Source organism: Pseudopodoces humilis, chromosome 5, assembly GCF_049639895.1.
Source record: "Pseudopodoces humilis isolate 2021_Gansu_Grassland_sample_001 chromosome 5, ASM4963989v1, whole genome shotgun sequence".
In the NCBI taxonomy this organism is placed as follows: Eukaryota; Metazoa; Chordata; class Aves; order Passeriformes; family Paridae; genus Pseudopodoces; species Pseudopodoces humilis.
The window spans coordinates 5,811,105-5,834,925 of NC_142204.1; the positions used below are offsets into that span (position 1 = coordinate 5,811,105).

The window sequence follows — 23,821 nt, forward strand, 5'->3', positions numbered from 1 at the left end:
GATTCATTTTGTCCTAACAGATCTTCTAAGTAGGTGAAGGAACTCACACCCCAGAAGTGCCTATTTTTCTTCATAGCTTACAGCTGGAGCTTAGGGTGTTAAGCTCAGCTGTTGATCCCTGTAGTTTATAAATCTGTGGTTAGATAACTTCAACCAAAAAAGCCTTGAGTGAGAGGTAATTGCCCGGCCAGAGCGTTTAATAATTCGTTGTTCATAAGTAAAATTCTGCTTTATAGTGCTTAGCTCTGTTGGGAATAGAAAACATTCTGAATCTCAGAGTTCAAACCACTCAACTCACTTGAGTTTGTGGCCTGCATCTGACTAATGATACATTGTGAGTCCGTGGTATATTCCTTACTTTTATAAATACAAAATCGGCAAACATCTCTCCTCCTCCTTTTTTCCTTAAATTCCTAAATTCGTATTGTCTTGACAGAGACAGTAGTAGAGTGTAGGGGAGAGCATATTGATCAGTCACAATAGCTACATGTGTAAGACCTGTTTAAATTCTCTTTAAACCAATTTGATAAACTCCCCTGGAAAACAGTTTCCAGAATTTCATGTATCTACAAGCAGAACTGCAAATTGTGTGATTCAGTCCTGCAAAGAATACATCTGTGGCAGATGATGTACTTTTCCTGTTTGCTTGTGGCCAGTGTAAACATAGCTTTTGGGCAGTGACCATAGCTTCAGTTTTGAAGCTGTCAACATGACTATTGGGTAATATAATGACACAGGGCCCAAGTGAATTCCTGAGCTTTCCTTATGAAGAAACTAATTTGACTGAAATACTTCCTTTTATATTTAGGATCTGTATCTTCGTGTTGCTCCGTAAAATATCACAGAGTTGTTGGAACTTGTAATTTGATAACTGTTAACAAAGATGGCAAGTTTTCGGTTTACTGGGTGAAATTAGATGGTTTTTCCAGCTTCCAGGTTGTTGATTTGTCATGGGCAATTAATTTCTGTCATCTATGCCTGTGTTAGTATAATGGAAATTATACTTGTCCTTCATCCATGATGGTCTGTGATCTGTCAGAGTTTCCACACTCATGGAGGTTATTGAATGCTGTAGAGTGAGATTGGGGTTCAGTTCACCAAAGTTTAGGCACATAAAAGTTAGGTGTTTGGGCTGTCTTCACAGTTTGTGTAAAAAGATAACCACCCGCCTAGAACAACATTTCCAATCTTAAAATAAGCACCCAGGACAAGAAAGATTAATTACCCTCTGAAAGTGCTTGTCTATTGACTATAGAGGGAGCCTTGATGACTACTTTAGACTAGGTGTCTAATTTGGGGCAAAAATTAGGTGAGAGTAATCCCATTCACAGTACGTGGTTTTAAAGAAATAACACATGTTACTGTGCAAATATTCTCTCATTTTTCTGTAGAAGTAACTATGTTCTAGTTCATCCTTTTTTTGGGGCGGGGCTGGGGAGTGTTGTGTGTGAATATTCTGTCAGAATTCTTTTTTAATCCTTTTATGGTGTTTTATTAAAACCCACTGGGTTTTAAGAATTGGATATTCCTTAAAAGCAAACCTTTTGTTGTATATCTGTTGAGTAGTGTTCAGTTCAAATAATAAATAATGTGTTGGTTAGCAACATGTATTGGAGAAAAAAGAAATACAGAACACCTTAAAAAGGCTATTTTGGGGAGATTCTCTTAGTATTGAAAAATGGCATTAATTCTAGTGGGTTTCCCCTTTACAATTTTGGGAATTATCAAATGTTATTAGAAGTTCAAATGCTTAATAAAGCATTTTTCTGTCTTAGTATCTGCTGCAATGAACACCAGATTTTATTGTTCATTTTAATAGATCTCAGAGAATGTATGTAACCTGTTAAAGATTTGATTTAACCTTGCTTGGCCATTTTTGCAAGTCCAAATGTTATGCAGAGGCACAGTAGCTAGACCTAGCAATGCATTGGTTAAGAAACTGTGGTGAAATTCCAGCCTTACTCTGTAGAAACCTGTCTGGTGTGCGTGTTTTAATTCTACTTATGTCCTCCTCCGTGTTTAATCCAGAAAATGGGTATATGTACATGTGCACAGCTTCACATTTTGGCACAATGTTTGGTATATTGTGTGCTGTGACTTGTATCGTGCCTGCAGGCCATAGGAAAACTACACAAATTAAATGTGAAATAGAAGGAGACATAATTTAAAACTTGCATGTTCTAGAGATGCAGTATGGCATCTGAGAGTTGCAACATATTGCAAAAAATTCCCCCTATTTCCCCAACAAGAAGCTCGTGTTTTCAGCTGTGCAGGCTGCTGGAGACACAGGCAGCTTCCCTGGCTGTTTGCTGGGAATAGCTGTCACTGCGTTTTATTTGAGGCACTATCATGACCACTGCTACACGTGCTCTGTCTCCTTCTTGTTCCTGTCTAACTGCACAGGTCATGTTCTGCTCTGCCCTCTTCTGTGGTTCTGTAATTATATTTACTTTACATAGACATGTGAGTTCCCTTTTCTCTTTTACATATGTTGTTTTCCTTCATGCTGAGAAAACTCCACAGCCTGACAGGGCGCTTTTTTTCTTTCCTTTTTTTTTTTTTTTTTAAGCACTCCAAATTCTATCCAGCTTTAAACTCTTATGTTTATAACCCTGAATATCTCTAAAATGTCTTTACCTAAAACACTTTATGGTTTTATTACCAGGTTTATGCCAGTAATAATATTCACATCAGCTTTCTTAGGGATAATCTTTAAGCAGAACCTAGCAAGAAAGGCTTTGAAAACTATCATTCCCAGGAACGCAAATCTCGGAACATGAAACATCGGTTTAATCGCCCTCTCTGACAACTTAACACGACAGATTGAAAAATACAAGCCGATATGGAAGTGGGATCAATGGATTATCAAAGTCCTAAACATCTTTTCTTGGAGGGGGGGGGAGGCGGGGAGCTTTGGGGTCCATTGGCATGCGTAAAACATGAAGTTTGCATAGCTTACCACAGATCCTCTGCTGTCTGACTGGCAGGGAAGTTGAGAGGAAGAGAGAGAGATTTACATGAGGGAACTCAGGGGGCTTTGTCACGGCAATTGTATAAAGTGATATACAGTGCAAATCGACTCGAGCATGTCCCTGGATAGCAGGCGGTTTACAGCCTCTTCAAGCAGAGATTACTGCTTTATCTTGTCATACTAAATTAACGTGGCAGCGCACTGTTAAACAGTGGTGACCTCTTCATCTGTGGAAATTGCTGCCTAGAGGAGAGATGGTATTTAAGACTCTCTCTCTCTCTCTCTCTCTCTCTTTTTCTCCCCTCCCCAGTTTTCTCCATATCCTCTTCCCTTCCTCCCTGTCTCCCTCTCTCTTTTTCTTTTTTTTTTTTTTTCTGTTGGGCCCTGAGGCATTTTTGGGTTAGGTTGTAACATTAAAGACAAAAAGAAAGAAAGAAGGGGGAAGGGAGAGGCTTTTAACATCAAGGTGACAACAGCTATGTGTTAATTGGGCCTTTGTTGTTTGATTAATAGCCACTTTGGTGTAGAATATTAAGACAGTTGTTTGGACAACTTTCTAAAAATGACATGTCCTTTCAGTAAACTGGGATTAAGCGATGTTCTCTGGTCTGCACATTTTAACTCCTTACTGTTAATGCATTTAGCCCTAAACTTGCTGCTCTTTTGGAGTGAGCATTCCATCCAGCACTCCTGGCACCATCCTCTGGTGGCATGGAATGCAACAGGTCTGTCCAGGGGCACTCCTGGAGCTGCTCTGGGACTGCTGCTGCTGAGGGTCAAGGTGATGAAAACACCTCTGCAGTGTGATCCAGCTCTCGTGTCGGGCTGTATTTCAGACTGGAATAATGCTCTGAGATACGCAGTCGAGTGGGAAAAGGGAAAGAACCATTTCATTGGGCTGGCAGTGCCATACAGAACAGGAAAATTAAATCCCACATTTCCATCTTTTTCAGTAAAGTTGAGTCAGTTGAGGAGAAGATGACATTTCAGACCAGGTTTTCCTTTCTTGATTTTTCTATTTACTATGCAGTGCTTCACTGTGGGTCCAATCCAAAGCTCTTTGAAGTCACTATAAAGACTGCTTTGTCTTTAATAGGCTTTGGATCAAGGCCCACATGACCTTAGGCAAATTATTGCAAATCAGTGTTATGAAGTGCTTGGAAATCTGCAAGCATACATGTCTGAAGTATTAATTTTTGATATACTTTAAAAAACAGTTGAGAGGCCAGGTGAAATCAGGTTGGCCAGATTGGCCTTGGAGGTATCCATATGTGCTAAAATGGAAATTTTATTGATGGATGTTTGGGTTAAGGAGGCTTTCCCGACCTCTTCCTGTGCTGACTAATGAGTGTTTAACAGGTTCTCTTCCTATGCTGTTGGGGTTGCCAGTTGACAAGAAAAAATGTTTTCAATTCCAAAACTCAGCACTGACTCTGGGATGCCATAGGACTTTGACTACTTCAGTCATATGAAGATGGCTGTAGAAATTTAATTATATGAGATGGAAAAAGACTTGAAGATGATCTATCTTGGATTTTTCCCTGCTGGAGACAATTGTTCCTTACTGTGAATTTCTTGAGCTGCCACCTACACAAAGATTCATGCAAAATTCTGTGCATTTTGTATGTAACATTTTCAGAGGCAAATTTTTATTCACTTCCCTGGGATGCCAGCAGAGCTTATTTTTGCAGCAGAATATTTGCCATTTCAGGTGCAATGTATCTGTGAACACTGATGTTATCATTGTTTTCTTTGGTTGAATTTTGAAGGCCATCGAGCCAAGCATTTCTACGAGAGATATGGAAAGGACTGGCTTCCTGATTTATTATTTGGAGAAATCGATGCGTTTGATAATTTATGTACAGCTTACAGAGGCCACATAAGTGGCTCGTGAATCGATCAGCAGCCAGCAAAAATGAAAGCTAACGAGCTCATTTCAATAGCAAGTTGCTCATTAGCAGGTAGGCTCAGTGATTTTTCAGGGTTTCCAGTTCAAAGTCACATGCTTTTTCCATGTTCTCAGAAGAAGTAGTTTTCCTTGCAAAGAACAGAAACAGAAAAAGGAAGCATGGCAAGGTTTTGAACATTTTCGCTTCGCTTTGACATGAATGTTTACAGTAAATGCTTGATGCTGGGCTAGAGGGGCAGCCAAATATTTAATGGTCTCAGCCGGTGCCTATCACTGTAGTGACATCAACTTTCAGCCTCTGAAATTGAGTTTTCTAGGAAATTAACAGTATATATGGGAAGAAGTGGCTATAGGCATTTTCTGTTTCTGCACAGAAATCTCTAGATTACCAGCTCAGCATTTTCAGTCCAGATTTTCTTCAGCTCGGAAGCCAGGATGTCCTTTCCTCCATTCCCAGTCAACCCATCCTGGTTAGATAACACCAGACCTGGGCCTTCCCCTCTCCTGGTAATATTTGATGCCTTGTTTGAAATACTTAGGTGTTTCCAGGAGGATTTTTTGTGGGGTACACAAAAACTTACCTCGTTTAGCTCAGCTGTTGCCCTTCTTGGTAGAGATACCAAGCACCAAAAGAGCAAGGAACGAACAAGAGCACTGAATGAACCTTCGAGGAAGTACTCTAAGGGACAGTAGTGAGAAGTAAGTTAGATTTTATGTACCAAGGCTCAAAAACATGCCTGAGAGCAGGGAACTATTTTTAGCTTTGTGCATTAGTAGAGTATTCTGGTGTCCAGCACTACTATTTTTTCTTTTCCTGTAGTAAAGAAGCAAGTTCATTTTTAGCCTTTCTGAAAAGTAAACCCACTGCTTTAATTACCAGACTTCTGGTAATAGATAGAAAGTTATTGAATCCTTACGTTGCTTGTATATATAATTATATATGTAAAAATATTTAGGTGTGTATATACAAACACATGTATTTCAGCTATCTCTTTTAGACATGAGGAATACACCACTCCTAATCAGAGTGTAAAATCCCAAAAAACCAGTTACTTGACAGAGTTGCCTGAGGCTTTTGCAAAAGAGGGACTCTCAAAACATATTTTTAAAATATTTTAAAAAAAGACAGATTTTCCAAATCTCAGGAATAGATTTTCAACTGCCTGATTTGGCTTGAAATGAGTTGGCTGAATCAGTTTCTTTTTCTTTTAAGTAAGTCTATAAAGCTTTGATGAATCTGGCTCATTGTTTAGCACTTATCTCATGAGTAAAGCTTGAGAGGTTTGGCTTGAAACTTACCAAATCACATCTTTGGAAAATGGCCCAAGCCTATTGATTTATCTGAAAAAAAAAAAAAAAAAAAAAATACAGAGCAAAAGACAACTAAAAAACCCTGATCCAGCTTAGTGAGTAAGTCCCTTGCAGATCTGTAGAGCCCCTACTGAATGAGCACATCTATTTCTCACCGTTTGTCAGCCTTGCACTTCATGGAACTGTGGGACTGAGAAGGATTGGGAGAGGTCATCCAGTCCCAGTTTCAATCCAGGGATCAGCTGTACCAATGTAATTTCTTTCAGATAGTAGTCTGACTTCTTGAAGTTACTCAAGACAGAAGACTTAGAACCTCACAGTCTGTCTGGCCCAGGGTATTGCTGTCTCTGCCTTCAGAAAATAACTCCTGTGTAGTCTTTCCTGCATCAGTTTTCTCTCATTAATTCTTGTCCCAGCCACTGCAGCAAAAGGAAATATGCTCTTTATACAGTAAGTGTTCTTGTATTTGAAGAATGATATCACATTCCCTTGTCTCAAACTTTCTTTCAGTATATGGGACTCTTGTCTCCACCATGTTTTTCTAAAAGTTTTTTACTGTTTTGCTGCTTCTCTGGAGCTACTTACAGTAGAACCATTCACATTTTAACAACTATATCTCCTGGTTAAAAACAGATGCTTTTCCATTAACAACAGTGATGTCTGCAGCAGGTGCATCTGAGATGCTACTGAAATTCCCTAGTGAAAACAGACTCTGGGTGGCTCAGACACCATTTTATAAATGGTGCTGTGTAGATTTGTTCAATTAACTTGCAGTTAAATCCTCCCTCATGCATTTTCTGGTGGAAGGAAGGCTTTGTGTGCTGCTCTCTTTTGCCCATGTACCTGGCAGAGGACAAGTTTTGGGGCTGCTTAGCTTTGCTGAGCTCTGAGGACAGAGCTGTCAAATAGCAAAATGGATTATAGTGCCTCCTGTATATCCAAGGAATTGTCAGTAAAGTCTGGCTAGAGAATCTTTTCTTAGTGGGAGGAGGAGAAACATGGAGTTCCCAAGACAAGGTGTTGGCAGGGGGGAAGTCTTCGAAATTTAAGGCATTTGATCTGGAAGTCAATGGGAAAAAATAAACATTAGACCTCAGGATATCAATTTTATGAGTCAAGTTTAAAAAGTACTCAGTCCCCTAAATATGATTATTTTAATATGTGTAAGGTAAAGTGTGCAAAAAATGTAAAATCATAATCCATTTCCTTTTATTATCTTTAAGGAATAAACAGTTTGTACAAGCTGAAATAAGGTAGCTAATATAATGAGGATTATGCTTTTCTGTATGTTATGAATGTAATAAATCCTCTGTTAAAAAGGCATTATCAAGTCAATCTTTCTGCTTTATTAGATGACATTTAGTAGAAATTGACCTTGATGTCGGTCAGCACTTTCTGTTCCTTTTACTGTGTTTTGGGCTGCTTGATAAGAAAAAAGCTTCTTCCCCTTTAAAATTATTTTTTCTCCCTTGTCACTTGATTATTTTGGAGTTCTTGCCTTGTGACCACCAGAAAGAAGGCATGAGCCAGCTGGGTGAGCCGTTTGTCTTCATGAACTTGATGCATTTTTACAAAGTAGTGAAGTAATCTGAAACGGAGAGCAAAGAAGATGGTTCATTTGCTGCACACCACTGATTTTTTTTGAGCTCTGCTGTAATAACTGCAACTCCAGTGGTGAATACTTGGTGATTTTTCCTACCTGTGCATCTGAGAGAGGCTGGAGATCAGCCAGGGTACAGTGCAGTAGTGTGCCATACTGCCAAAGGAAAACCACTGTGCAAGACAAGGTGGGCAGTGATGGACAAAATTTCTGCTTGATTATGATCGAATCTTCATGTGGTAGAGCTGTTTTCTTTTCACTCTCCCTCTTGGCACTTTCCAGTATAGGATTCTGAACAAACTTCCCAATCTTTGGAAGTGCAAAATACCTCTGCAGTCAAAAAGTCAAAGTAGTTGATGGCAGATGACAGCTGCTGATGAGCTGCTCAACCCCATGCTTCAGTGCAGAATTTGGGTAGAATGTCACAACATAAAGATGTTACAGAAATTTTACAGAATTAACAACCACCACATGTCTTGTAATAAAAGAAATAAAGGTCACATGGTGGTGGGAAAATGGTGGTTACTTCACCAAACAGGAATACTGGGAACAGGCATCATCCTTGGGGTGTAATTAAAAGTGCAAAAGAGTAGGTAGGGCCAACCTCTTCAGAATTCTGAATTTTCTGCATACATTTCTGAGGGAAGTCTTTGAAGACTCCTGTAAATACAGGATATTAGCATGTAGTATTTCTGAGAAAGAAGATGGAAATTAAAAAAAAAAAGGCAAGCTCTGAAATTTTGTCAAAGCCAATGTGAATTAAGGTGCAGTCCTTTAAAATGGACAGCTGTGTTAAAACTGACTGGAGGACTTGCCGCAGGAATTGTGGTAGGAAATAGCTCTTCATCACTGGCAAAAGATCAGTTTGTACCATTTCTTTTTTTGCTTTCAGATTTATCAGTTCTCTGTCGGGTAGTCTTTTGAACTGTTTTGATAAATAATTGTACTTGTGAAGGTTAATGGAGTGTCAGTCCCTTATTTACTCTCAAGTCAAATGTAGTGCATGCTAGTCAGAAGTATAGGTCATGCTTCATGACCAGCTGACCTTAATGCTTTAAAGTGTGGTTATAGTCAGATAAATGACTGTAAAAATGACATTAAAGGATCCTATGTTTTCTGTCTTGCTGTGGCTTTTGAGGTCAAATTTAGTTGCATAAAAATATGATATTTCTATTAATTGCCTGTAATGCTATAACTTAACCCAGGGTTTGAAAATATGCTGTGTCTTTTTTTGCTTCACATCATCCCTAGTAATAAACACTTTGCAAATGGTACTTAACTATTTTGTTGATAATATGTCTGCAAAGCAGAGTCCAGTTCCTTCTTTTGTAGCTGTATTGAATCTTCAGTGCTTAGGGCAGTTAAAAGAAATAGTCACTAAAGCAAGCAGATGGACATTACTCAGAAAATACATGGGGAACAAATATGTTGAATATAGGTGACATTTTTGTCTTGGGTTGCATTGAAACCAAAACAATTTTAAAGTCATTGTTCTGTTTACGCCCCATACATAGTTGGACGTTCTCCTGTTACAGAAACAGAACACAGGTACTTTCATCTAAACTTCTCCTGATCTCTGTCAAATTAATTCAGCCTTGCAGTCAGAAGAAAGACCAGCAATTTCCAAAGGTGTTTGTTGCTTTCTGTTTTCCAGTTTATTTTCCTTAGTGTCTTCACTGGATATTGTGTTTCTTTTCAATAGTTATGCCCTAAAGTAAAATTTAAGAGTACCTGCTAAAATTTGAGGCATTTTAACAGCTGATTCTGACTGTATTTTGTTTATCACTTGTGCATAATCTGAGCTCTTAACTTAATCCGTTACTTCCAAGGAAGAAAGTTTTACTTTATATTGAAGTAAATAATAGCTGACATAAAATTTAATAAACACGAGGGCTTGGAATCAAATGTGTTCAGGAAGTGAGATTTCTAGAACAGTTCAGTCTTCTGAAAATGTGATCCCATTATTCACTGAAAAAAACTTGTGGAGTTAAATGCAGTTTGCTCATGGGGTTCTTCTGAAACTCTTGCTGAGTTGTTCAGTGTTCTGGCCAGCTCCTGTAGAAAAATGTGCTGGAATCTGGAAAAGCATGTTGATAATCAAGATCTTAATGGAAAAAAAGTTTACAAAAAGGTTGAGTATTTTAGGCAGTCCTCAGAAGTTACTCATTCAGTCACTGGAAATACAATGTATTGCTGTTTGATTCCATGGGCCATCCTATCCCAGGTGATTTATATACCACCAGTCTGGATGAGCATGGGTTCAGACTGGTTCTGTACTGTTCTAACTGTATCCAACCACATTGAACCAATTCAGACTGATTCTGACTAGTTCAAACCTGTTTGGACCAGTTTGAACTGCTTGGATACAGTTTAGATGAGAAATTGTGACGCAGTGTCATTGTAACATCTTTTGGCCTTCTATTTTTGAAATTGCGAGGCACTCTGTAAAATTTTAATAACAAATCAAATAAATCAAAGTATATTGAGAAGAGCATTATTTAAATGTGTGATTGCAGCCTCTGGTACCATCAGAGGTGCTGTAAGGAGGATTGGGTGCCTCTCAGAGGGACCAGCCTTACGTGTCTTACCTCCTTGTAACATACAAATAAGCCCTCAGCATAATTCCCCTGTATAATGTCATGTGTGTGTGATTTTCACATTTACTTCATATAATTGAATCTGTTCAGGAAATTTACTTTTCAAATAAGTCATCCCCACATACATGTACATCTGAAGGTTAAAAAAGACTGAAATCAAGAAATTTTATGTAATTGTTTTGAGTATGCTTAAATATGTATATTGTAAGTACAGATACTTGTAGACCAGAATAGAAGGGAAGATGAAAATAACAAAAACCTTAAAAATGTACTGTAATTTCTTTTAATGTGTATGAATATATATATATATATATAAATAAATATATAGCTATAAAATGTGACTCAAAACCAAATGCCCTGTCTTTGTATTCACCCCCTGTCTGTGCTCAAGGTCTCTAGGTGCTCAATAGGAGCTTTTTAATTATTTTTCCCTGTTTGATGTTGCTGTGTATAATGACTGCATTGGAGAGAACTTTTTGTTAGAAACCTTCTGAACATCAGCTTAGTGCTTGTAGGCACAGTGATACCTGGTTGGATCACATCATGAGACCCAATTTTAGTAAATTTAAGAGAAGAAAGAGAGATTTTGTATAACTATGCTCTGTTAGTCAAGCAATGCTTCCTCACCATAAAGCAACCTTACATTCTTTCCAGTCAAAGTGGAGAAAATTGAGCCTTTCTTTCTTGGGTTGGGCAATTCTGTGGGTTTTTCAGCATCACTTCATGATGACTGAAAACTACAGGGAATACTCAGAAATCAGTGATTCAAAGAGGAATTTGGAGAATAAAGGCTATTTCCAGCAAAAGTTATTTATTCTCTGCTGATGGTGGGTAGTTGGCTGTGACTATAGAAGAATTGATGTTCCTTGGGGTTTTTTTAGTTTGTTTGTGAACATGACGTACATCACTGCACAAAATTAATTGTTGAGGAAAATACATTGTGCACTTAGTCATCTGCAGGAATTTGATTTCTTTAATGAAATGGTAAAAGAGAATGAGAATTAACTGCTTTAAAGCTAATAAAGATCATTTGTATTACTCAGAATAATTTAGGTAAGTGATGAGAAAGGAGAGAGAAATTAGCATTTCTGTACAGTTTGCTTACTGTGTAATTCTTAATCAGGAATGTCACAACATCCCTTGATATCATCTTATCACAAAGGTCTCTTCATAGTAGGAAATGTATGCTGATGACTGCAGTTTACAGAAACAGAAGAAAGAATAACTCATGTGCAGAGTGAGAACAACTGAGAATCTTGTCGTAAATTAGAATTTCTTAAGGTACGTTGCATCACTCAGCCACAGTCTAAACTGGTGAGGTTTAAACCTTGTTTAAGCTCTGCTTGGGTGAGCTTTAGAATGGAACTGAAATGGTAAAATGATATCATGCTGCTCCCTGGAGTAGACCATAATGTTACCATTTGAGGTGTAGTAGGACCCAGAAGAGTGAATGGGGAATTGATTCTTGATAACCCTTGGATGCTGAATGTGCTTTGCCTTTCCTGAGCTTTGGAACCTGGCAGATCAGCTCATGCCATTTCCTGACTTTTCCTGTCTACAATATCACAAAGGTATTTTGTAGGGATTAATTTTTAAAATTCTGAATAGCTCTTACCCATATTATGTTTATTTATCAGTGTTACATTGATTGACTAATGTTATATTATTTTTTAATAATTATCCTCATATATTTGGCATTTTTTATCAAATACTGTCCTTTGAAGTGTGCAAGATCCAAATAAGTTTGATTCCTGCTCTGTAAACATGTTCTGTGGAGCTGTCTTTCTGTGAAAGGATTTATTCTCTGTTTGCAAGCACAGAATATATATTTTCCTTTTCTTTTTATATCCTGTGTAATCTTTCCTCCAAAGGTGAGAAGAAACTACTTTGGTTTACACCAGAATTCCAAATTCTATTTCACTGAAATTGTGTAATGGTTATAGATAGGAAGAAAATCAAGTTATAAAAGAGCAGAATAGGTGAAATAAATTTCAGAGGGAAAACAAGTCTGTTAATAACTGTTAAAGAGGATTAAACTAGTTACTGCTTGGAAAAGTCCTAGAACATTACTTAAGAAATTTAAGAGAGTTAGTAGATAAAGTAATTGAAGTCTGTGAAAAGCAGGTAGCAGAACAGAGAACTTAGGTAAAAGCGCATCCATGAGTCCCTTGGGCTGGATGATATTCATTGCAAGGATAAATGAAACTAACATTCTGAACCAAAATAATTTATTTTTTAAATCCTGTTCTTATGCTGTAGTAAACTCCAGTGGAGACAAGTGAGGCTATTTCTCAAGTAGCTATTCCATTTTAATGAAGTTACGTTTTCTGGCCCTTCTTGGAAATGAAAACTTCCAGAAGATTGCTTTCAGAAGAAAGAAATAGTGTGGTGCTAATCTCTGTGGAAGCAAAGAGTATTTTGATGGTTTTCATCTTGTAATTCTCGTTGTAATCTTTTGTAAAGCAAGAGAACAAATATAAGGTAAAAGCAGATAAATAGATGTGAATTGAGAAGACTCATGAAAAATACCCAACATGTATAAAGCAGAACATGATTATTTTAAAAGTGTATTTAGTGGATTTAGCCACATACCCACCTTTCACAGAATCATAGCATGTCTTGGGTTGGAAGGGACTTAATGACCGTATTCCAAGCCCTGCCATGGGCAGGGACACCTCCCACTAGACCAGGCTGCTCCAAGCCCCATCTAACCTGACCATGAGCACTTCCAGGGCTGGGGTATCCACAACTTCTCTGGGCAGCCTGTGCCAGTGCCTCATCACCCTCACAGTAAAGAATTTCTTCTGTATGTCTGATCTAAATTTCCCTTCTGTCAGTTTGATGCCATTAGTCCTTGTTCTGTCACTGCAGTTCCTGATGAAGAGCCCCTTCAGATACTGAAGATGCTTTGAGGTTTCCACAAAACCTTCTCTTCTCTGGCCTAAAGAGCCCCAACTCTCAGCCTGTCTCCACAAGGGATGTGCTCTACTGCCTTTATCAAATTCATTTTTGATGACCCTCCGTTATGCAGGATGTATGTAAGATTCATTATAATACATGAATGGGCTAAGACATTTAAAAGTATAAAGAACAAATGATTCCCAAATAATTGAGTATATGTAAAATATAATAGAATCATATCATATCTGTATATATGTGTGTATATATATGCATATATATATACATATACACACACACACACATACATATATATATATATGTGTATATATATATATATATATATATACATATAATTCCATACAAGTCTCATGGATTTCATTGTGGAAGTATGCATGCATTGAGCTGTGCTTCCTTCCTACAGTCTTTTAAGCATCTCATTTGAATGTTCCAGGTAAAGTAGCTATGAAAAAAACCCCAAACTGTTAAAGTTACAAATTTATACAGCTGCAGCAAGTAATCCAAAATACAACAAAAATCTATATAATCAATGAGAGAAAGGCACTTGGAAAATAGTAATGCTGAAAAATGCTTAGGTGTGTTAAAAATTGGATATGAGTTTCTCTTGTAGCAAGACAACAAAAAAGCCAGTAACAAGGTAATTGTCCTTCTCATAACTCTGCTGAGATTGTATGGGAAATAGTGTTCTGTTCTGGCCATCTTGGAGAAAGAGGCAAGCTGGAGGGATTTCAGATGCAAGAAATATATTATTTAAGAGCTGTAGGAACTGACCTGTGAGGGGAGACTTGAGAGAGTAAAGCCTAAATATGGTCAGTAATAACAAAGTTAATATGTGCTACCTGTTCTAAAAGACATGGATGGTAGAAGCTCTAACAGGGATGAAGAACAGTCCAGTGCACTGGAAGAAGCAGCTGTGTAAGAGTTGTGAACAGAACTGTTCTGTTGTTGAACAGAAGTGAAGGTGAGGCAGTGTTTCAGAGCAATAAAAGTCTGTAGAATATTTGTAGGGAGAATGGGAAGCCTCAGTGTCTTCCTGAGACATTTTGCTAGCCAAATTAAAACATCTGGGACCCACCGCCAAAACTGTGGGCACTCCAGGTGTGCCCTTCTGGTACAAACCTGCTTTTGGTATTTGCAGAATCACCCTGCCTTAGTATGAACATGAGCCTTTGAGGGTGCAGGATGTTTGCATTTCTTTTGTTCCCCAGTTTGGAGGGTTGTTCTTTCCAGACAAGATATCCTCCACATGAGCTTCAACACAGAGAAGGCAGTTTTAACTATTTCATATAGTTACTATATTACTATATATATATAGTTATTTAATAGGTGGCTTTTCTTTTCTTTCCTCTCAGCCACCCAACCAGAGGAATGAAGTGAAATAATCTGTCTGGTACAAGTTTTTGTAGGCTACCAGAGAACAGATGAAGTAATCTGACATCCCTTTCCATCTGAGAACTGCAGTGAATTGAAGTGTGAAAGCTGGGAACAGTCCAGGAGCCACTGCTGGCCTGTGGCATTCCTTTTATCCTGAGTTCTGTTCAGACAGTCCTCTCCCCTTCTTGCAGGGAATTAGCACAGACAATGGGTTTGTTTCATAGTAACAAAGCTGGTCATCAAACTGGCTTTGACACTCAACATAGGTTTTATTACACTCACAAGCCAGAGTTGTTGTATCTGGTTAGTAAGCTTGTATTTTTACAAAGATAATCGTTTTATACTGCATGATTTCCAAACTATTAGAAGGATTTAATGTATGCTGAAGCCTCTACCAAGCTGTTTTGATAAGCAGCCTTATTTTTGTTTAGCAAGGTCTTACGGGCGATCTTTAGTCCCTCAGGGAAGAGCTCATAAAAGTCTTAAAAGTGCTTTTGCAGAGCTTTATTTATTATTTTTAAGCATGAAGATTACTAGCACAAAGATAACAAGGCTCTTATAGTACAACATGTTCTTTGTTTTTGCAGGTTATAGCTAACATATTAGGAGTTCTCAGAATGCCAGTTTTGTTTGCTAAGTGTTTTGAGAGCAAATAGATGTAATCCTATATTGCGTTATTTTCTTAAAATGAGTTTAAGCTGGAGAAAGAAGCAGTAGGAGAGATCTGGTCTGAGTATAGGTGTCAGGAATCATGTCATTAACCACATTTACCCATTACCAAGTACTTGTTACAATTTTACTATATTTAATATCTAGGGATTTGCCAATTACTTTCATATATGGAGAACATTTCATTGCAAGAAATGGGACAAAGAGGTGGGCTAAAAATAAACCCAAAATATAGACCTGTCCTGGGGTGACTTTGTAATGCTTGTATTGCTGATTGTCTGTTCTGTTTGTGCTAAATATTAAGTTCTACATCTTTAAGACTGGTTCTGATAGCAAAGGAGGGGAAAAGGAGGCGCAAAGAGGAAAAGAAAAAGAAACCACAGAAGAAAATAATTTTAAAAAATTAAAATAATTTAAATTATAAAATTTTATATATAATATAAAATTTTAAATAAATTATAAAATTTTATATATCATATAAAATAATTTAAATATTTTTAAATAATTTTTAAACCCTTGTAATTCAGTATAAAGAAGTTCTAAAATTTCACTCACAACATTTTCTCATATATTTTTATTACAAACAGATCCCTGGTTTGCATTTAATTCTTTGATTTTTTAATAAATTAAGTAGAAATGATGGGATAAACAGTAAGAAATACTAAACTTGTGCTGTATGTTTGGGGTAGGGTGGAATGCAGAGCAGCCAAAGGAGAAATGTTTGTTTTAAAGCGTGGGTTATCAGATTGTGCTCAGTGCTAGAGATAGTCTGATAGTGGTCTGGTGAAGAGAGTCACCCAGTCACACTGTGCTGGTTCCACCTCTTTATTTTCAGACACTTTTAGTGAGTCAGTGAGAGTTAAATGAATATGTTTATTATTGTGTATTTTCTGAAATCCCACTAGGCGCCTCCTTCTATCTGTAGATACTTAATTCCTTGAAAAATCTGTTCCTATGCTCTCTAAATCTCAGAGGATAAAGTTAGAAGTCAGTGCAAAATGGATTATAAATTACTCTTTTTGTGTGAATGTGACCACACAGTTTCTTGCAATTCATCTCTAAGCCTTGTAAACGTATGAAATTTCCTCTTGCTCGTGCAGTTGTGGCAGCAGCCTGAGTGTGGTGGTATTTGGAAAAAATCAAGGTACATTTCAGTGTTCCTGTCAGATATTGTGGGGTGGCACTTGATATATGAGAGAATTCCCAATTTCCGGTTCCAGGTGATTGGGCTGTAGTGCCCCATGGAGTAATGTAAAAGTAATATAAGGGCTGAGTATTTATTGCATCAATAAAAATGAAAACACAACCGCTCTGAGGCTTTTGGCCAATAATCTCTAGGCTTTTAATATCAATTACATTAAATGTCTCAAGCTGCAAGAAGTATTCATTAATATCTCAGTTTACATATGGAGGAAAAAGGTAGAAGGAAGGAAAGTGATGAAGTAGAGTTCCTATGGCACATGGTTGTCTTTTTGAGCTTTGAACCATTTTCAGCCAGGTTCATGGATATCAAGCACTGAAAATACCTGTTAGTCTTCCCACTGAAATCTCTACCTGTGTATCTTCTGCTTCATCAAGGTCAGTAATTAGATACAGCACTTGATGTCAAATAAATACAAACTGAAGGACAAGAGCTGGTAATGATTGCTGAAAGAAAATAAAATTTGTTACAAAGTGAAATTTTAACATTTTAGAGTGAGAACAAGATGTCATCAGGATTATGTAGGCCTAATAATTGGTAGTACGTGCAAGTTATGGATCATGGAGTTCCAAATAAATTGTGTCAGTAAAGCCAAATTAATATTTGACTTGAAGGTATTTCTTCTGACAGTAGCATGGTCACAATAAAAAGAAAAAAAAAAAGTGCATCTGTGTTCATTATGTTTAGTTCACCTAATTCAGGTAAAAGTCTAAGTTCTCTGCCACAATGGCCTCTTCAGCTGACTCTTCTGATCCATTCTTTACTGCATTTGATTTCCTTGTCATCATTAAAAATACAGTCCTAGGAAAATATGTAAGTGGTGTAAGGATAGTGGTTGGTTTGCATGGATCTAATTGCAGACCCATAACCTTTGGATGTTCGTCTTTGTATGATGCCCTTAACCACTTTGGGTTCCTGTCAGTTCTTAATTCCTAACAGTGTATTTATCCTCTCCCACCTGTTTTCCCCTTCCATGACCTTCTGTACAGTCTCCTGTTTCCTTACTGTGTCCTCCACTGCTTCCTTTAAAATCTCCTTGGGATCATTCCTCTCCAGCACCGATGAGCAACTCTACTACGTGAAGAGACGAAAGACCTATTTAAATACAAGATAGACGGAAGGAAATTCTTACACATGAAAAGCACAGCGTCCACTGGGGTGCCTTGTGGAATATGTGTTTCATCTTCCTGAAGGTGCCAGGTTGACAGCCACCATAAACCACACAGGTTTGTGGTGATACCTTCTCTGCAGCCCCTGTGACACAGAATGTAGAAGGAGACGGTTTTCCAAATGGCTTAAATGATTTCAAAATACGATTTCCATCGAAAGGCGATGGCAATTACGCTTCTGAAATAAGTTAATTGCATTAATTAAGGCAAAGATTGTAAATGGAAAATTAAGAAAAAATTAAAGATAATTCTTGCTTTGTGAATATTGTGTGTCTGTTTGTTTCTTTTAAACATTAACAAATACTGGAAATGTCGAGTTTTCTCATAATTGCTGGTGGGCCTCCTGTGGGCAATGGAAGTATTTCTACAGCTTCCAGATTTTCACTTGAAGTAGATGTGCTGTTGGATTTACACATAGATACTCATTTCCTAAAACATGATTGGAGAAAATAAATTTTTAAAAAATAGGAAAAAAGTGCTAAATTTCTGGAGAATCATTTCATTCTTCAGAAGAGAGGAGTATTCTGTTTTCTGATTATCTGTTATGTCATACCAGCTTCCTGGTCACTATGGAGACTATAAAATAGATAGGCCTATATGTTTAATGTAGAAAACAGAGGAAAAAAAACCCTGCTTTTGGTCTTCTTTACACATTCTAAAAGTGAAGTATGGGCAAAATTTCAGCTTTGCAAAAAAGAACCTTTTCAGTTGCTTTTAGGATCACAGGCTTCTTAAAATCAGACAATATCTGTGCTTGTTTTAAAGACATGAGTATTTTATTCCAGGTGTTTTTGGCTGCAAAACCAGCAGCTTGAGTCTCATGATATCTTTTTTTTTTTTTTTTTCCTGCAGATGCAGACTTCATGCATACCATATGGTGGTAATTAACAGTTTCAGACTTAGTTCTCAGTTTTCTTCTGCTTCGATTCTTGGTTGGTTTGGGACAAAATTTTAATGTCACAGAAGCAGAGTGTCTGAGTTTAATTGCAGACAGGAATAATGTGCATCCCTAGATGAGGAAGGAGAAGATGAGATCTATTTAGAGCACTAAGATATTTTGGAAATCTCACCGAGTACAACCTGTTTCTTTTCATTAAGCCTTTAAATGTTCCTCTGTAGAACTGAAATAGGCCTCCCTTGGACCCTGGAAACAGAGGGAGACAATTTGAAAGATACAGCTGGAATGAAGAGTTTCTTTCAACAGCACAATGTTTGCACTTTTTATGAGAGCAAGGGTAACATTGTGTAATCTTTAAAAAAGATATTGCTCAGTGAGGACAAGTCCATTGTCCAGTGACATGACTTTTCCTGTCAATCACAAAGGTGACAAGGGGGCTAGATTAAGTAAAGCTTGCCCAAGATTAACAAAGGAAGATTATTGACCTCATCCCGAAAGGGCAGAAGCCTGTTTTATCGTTAAACCTTGGAAGAGGTATTTCCTCCATAGGTGGAAAGCTGTTTAGCAATATTGAGGCAACTTTCTTGCAAATGAACAAGTCTTCCTCTGGATTCTAGCTTGGAAGAGAAGCAGAAGACACGAAACGTGGTCTGGTCCCTTTTTTGTTGCTGTTGCTTGTGGGGGAAAGGAGGGCCTAGAGTGTTTGCTTCAGCAAGATCTGTGTAGGTCCTGGTCTGCCTTTCCGAAGTGGGAAATCAAGAAGCAGCAGCATCAGGTGTTTGGTGAGTATGATCCCAGCTCAGAGTTGGAGGAGATGTTGGGCCAGCACACATTAGCAGAGCAATTTGCAATGCAAATGAACAATAGAGCCCCATCCACCAAGCAGCTGCTGCCTGCATAAAACTGTTACCAGGATTAACAGTGCCAGAGGCTGGAATGTAATCAAACTTGAACAGGTGAAATGGTTACGCAGCTGAGAGAGACTGTTCTCCAGGAAAAGTGTTTGTCTGCTGTTTTAGGGTCTGAGAGAAGGGTCTTGTGTGTGGCTTGATGGACTTAATTGTAAAATGTCAGTAGTAGACATTGATGTTTCTTAATACTGCTTTACAGTGTTGTTGCTTTTCTCTCAGTTAAACTGAAGAAAGTCACGTCAATTTGTCCTTTTAAAAAAAGAACCTGCTAAATCTTGCTTGTTGGGAGGGAACTTCTTCTCAGGGGATTAATTTTAAACTGTTGCTGACATATCTTTCTTGCCATTAAGGATTTCTCTGAGTGTTTTCAAGGGAATAGTTAAACTCTTGTGTGCAGTATCGGAGGATTTACTTTACTTGAAGTTTTTTGGCTTTATGACACAAGCAGGTTTTATGTGGTGGAAGTATCCTTTCTTTTTACGTGCTAGGAGTAAAAATCCAGACCCATTGAGAGCTTTTTCACATCTCCAAGTAATGGCATAAGAAAGAACAAAATAAAAGAGAGGGACATGAAGTGAAAGCCAAGATAACTGTTGCATGTTTTGCATTGTTGTTGTTGTGAATGACAGAATAGAAGGATCCTGGGCTTGTGGGAAAGCAGATTCTGGAGCTGGTGTGCTGGAAGGATACATGTAGAAGTGTCATCAGCAGCAGAAGCTGGGGTGTGCTCTCATCCACCGGTACAGAAAGGAGAGGATTCCTCTCGGATTGCAAATCACGCAGTGGATGTGTGATTGCTACAGATCTTTCTGAATGAATAATTCACTGGTGTACTGTAATTTAGCCCACTGAGATGTGATTGCAGCTGTTCCCCTACTGTATATGTGTTTTGATTGAGTCTTATATCCCACAAGTGTATAAATAGCCATGTATGTGATATGCAAACACTGCATACATGCACACCTAACCAAGTAGTCTAAAGAAACTTTTTTTGGGGGGAATGGTTTCTTGATTGTATATTTTACTATATAATTTACCTTTTTTTAAAAAAAAAATCTGTGTAGAAGACTTCCCTTTCCTTTCTTATCTAGCTATGAAGTCTTTCTAACTGTGGTATTATAAATGCTTTTAGCCAACATTGTAGTATGAGGGTATCTCTGTTATTAATGAATTTATCATTCCAAGACATTTATAATATAGGAGATTACTTGTCCCCATTTTACAAGTAGGAAACTGAAATGCAGGGAAGAAAAGTGATATTTTCTGTGGTTTCACAGTGCACTGGAAAGAACTAGGAACTGAGTATTCAGAGTCCCTTCATGATGCTTTATTCACAGACTACTGCATTGTCCCCTCACAATTCCTTTTCCCCACAAAGCAAGACAGAGTCTTAAAAATACTTAAATTAAATACTTAAACTCATGAAAATGAGTTTCATTTGAAAGCCAAGCAATTTGTGATTTTGAAAACCATCTTATATTACTTTACATAATCTTTCAGTCCTTGTGTTCTTATGCTTCTTCTCTTATAAAAAAATTATTTTATACTCAGAATATATTTTTACATAAAAAAACACACTTGCATGTACCTTAAATATACATGGAAACAGTAGTGGTGATACCTGAGGTTTAGGTGATTTTTACAAGTTCTGTGTGTCTGTGACCAGCATGTGACACACAGAAACAGGAGCAAAAGGCTTTGGAACCTGCTTTGGATTAAAACAAGGAACTAGTTCCTGGTAAAATGAAGAAACACACTGTTCCTGTACATGACTGATGGCATAGGTAGATTTAAGAACTGTAACTAAGGATGATATTTGGCTTATCTGTCTCAAAGTGTGAATAAGAAAGCAGCTTTCAAGATATTTCCTCTTTTAGCCTTGTGTGTAGGAAAAAAATTGCCACTTGGTGATTATGGTTTGAATTTTAGATAAAATCTGAAATGATGCTGAAGTTAACCATTTTTCTTGTTTAGATTGGTGTTAAAAAACCAGTTTATTCAAGTCTGTATGTGGAAAAAAATTGCATTTGGCTTCAACTAAGTTTTGAAGTCTGGTGTTAGCAACTAGGAATTTTCCAAGTGCAGAACAAAAATGGAGGGAGTTGCAAGGGAAAAAAAAAAAAAGGAGCACTTCTGTTGATTTGAGTTGGAAAATTTTTTAGGGCTTGGTCAAAAGCTCATTGACGTCAGTAGAAAGTCTCTCATTAACATCACTGGGTTTGGGTTTTGGGGCATATGATGGCCCAGATTGTAATCTCAGTTAAATCCGATTCTGTTAGGGAATTTATTCACTAGTATAACACATTCAAGCTGCTCAAAACTGTTTGCATTAAAAGTTTTCTTAACCATAGGTAATCATTTTGCCACAACAAAGTAGCCTGTGAAAACAAATGTATTCTCTTTATTGAATGTTTTCCATGTAGCTTTACTCAAATTTTATTGAAATAAGTTGTAGCAATTTATGTTCTATTTATAAAAGTATTTTTTTTTTTCTGGAATACTGTGATTTATTAGAGAAGAGACATCAAAATTACTAAAAAAATTATAAAATTATAATGCAAATCACTAAAAAATGTGTGTGTGCATATTTATAGATATATGTATCACCTTCATACCCTCTGAAATGAAATGAAAAACCAAAAACAATTTAAAATTATTAAGAATTTTTCATCCAAGTCTGTAACTCATATCACAAGATGATCCAGTGGCCTTTTTAAGAAAAAATACTCATTAAACAGCTGGAGTACAAAAATGTAAACTAATAGGATAGTGAAAAAAAAAAACCCTGGAAATTCACATCAAAATGAAAACTATACATGTTTACAGCATTATATTTTGTGCAGTGTATTACTCTGCTGCAATCTTTCTTTGGAGACATTGACCTAAATTTTTCAGGTACAGATGGCATATATTAGCAGAGGAGAAAATGGGTTTGGGAGATGTGTACAGAAGGGTAGAGTATAACAGACATGAAAGGAGAAGGAATATGTGCAGAGAACGTTGCTTTATGTTGGAGGAGATGTGGAGGAGAAGGCTCTCACATTAATGAAGGCAAGTCTGAAGATGCTGGAACCAGTTTTGCTTTCCATTAAAATTAATGAGTAGATCTCTGTGGACTCTCACGTGAGGAGGGTTGTGTGAATGTTCCAGGAAGTCACAGAGTTTTGCCATTGTGCTGCCAGGGAAAGTCATTAGGACCACCTTTGTGAAAAATAATGTTTCTACAAGAAATTAAGGTTTAAGACAGAAGGGCATAGAATTAGAAAACAGAAAGCAATTGCTTCATCCTTTATAGATGGGAGAACTGCTTGAACTGAGAGTAAAAATATGTCATATGGTGATGGACATTTAATGTTTAGTTGCTATTTTATTTCTTAAAACAATTAGCCAATCAAGGCATTAAGCACTTGAAAAAGTCAGGAAATTAATGGTCCTTGTAAAAATTGAAGTTCTTTTTAGAAAGTGAGCTGTAAAAGAACAAACAATTACAGGTAATCAATACCATTGTTATTAGGAAACCTATGAGAACAGCACTTCTTCTCAATTAGGGAAAAACTGTATTTTATGTTTCTCTCTTGCAGGCTGATCTTTGTTCACTCCAGCCTGTAATCTTGGTTTATACTTTATAGATAGGCTTTGTTCTGGGTGTTTTTGAAGCATTGCATGCCTTTTTTAAAGGTTTCAACAGAAGAACAAATAGCAATGAACTCAAAGAACAAAGGATTGTTCTCTCTTTCTTTCCGTCTATTTTTTTCCCCCTTCTTTAAGAAAAGAAAGGAACGTTTCATCTTGTTTTTCTCCCCTTTCAGGAAGTTGATGGCAATAAAGTGATGTCTTCATTTGCGCCGCACAACTCATCTACCTCACCCTTGAAGGCAGAAGAAGGTGGGCGTCAGAGCGGAGAGTCCTTGTCCAGCACAGCGCTGGGAACCCCGGAGAGGCGCAAGGGGAGCCTCGCCGATGTCGTGGACACCCTGAAGCAAAGGAAAATGGAAGAGCTCATCAAAAACGAGCCAGAAGGTAAGGCCTGGGAAGCTGGCCAAAATTTTCTGTGTTCTTTTCTTTTTCCTCCAGATCCTTTTATATATATATACAAAGTGCATATACTTTTTAATCGTGCTGTTTTCTGCTCCGTTTGCTTTTCCTTGCTGGCAGAATTAAAGATCTTACAGTTCTTTTCTACATTAGAGGTGAATTTTATCAGTGTCCCATCATAGCTAACGTTTTTAGCTTTTCCCAAAAAAGAGAGTCTAGTGGTCTTTTTGTTAGGGTTGCAACCTCCTCAATATGCC

At 37.4% G+C, this 23,821-nt stretch overlaps 1 protein-coding gene across 12 annotated transcripts in view; it reads left to right on the plus strand.

Moving 5' to 3' along the window:
* SOX5 (SRY-box transcription factor 5) overlaps positions 1–23,821 on the plus strand; it is a 604,370-nt gene that overhangs the window by 359,759 nt on the left and 220,790 nt on the right. For 11 of the 12 annotated variants that reach the window (XM_014256070.2, XM_014256071.2, XM_088055169.1 and 8 more), the window contains one exon: positions 23,339–23,549. In XM_014256070.2, coding sequence (XP_014111545.1) covers positions 23,339–23,549 — 211 coding nt within the window. Of the gene's footprint in view, positions 1–19,287; positions 19,401–23,338; positions 23,550–23,821 lie in introns of those variants that run through there. The other variant, XM_088055174.1, reaches the window with a different exon arrangement.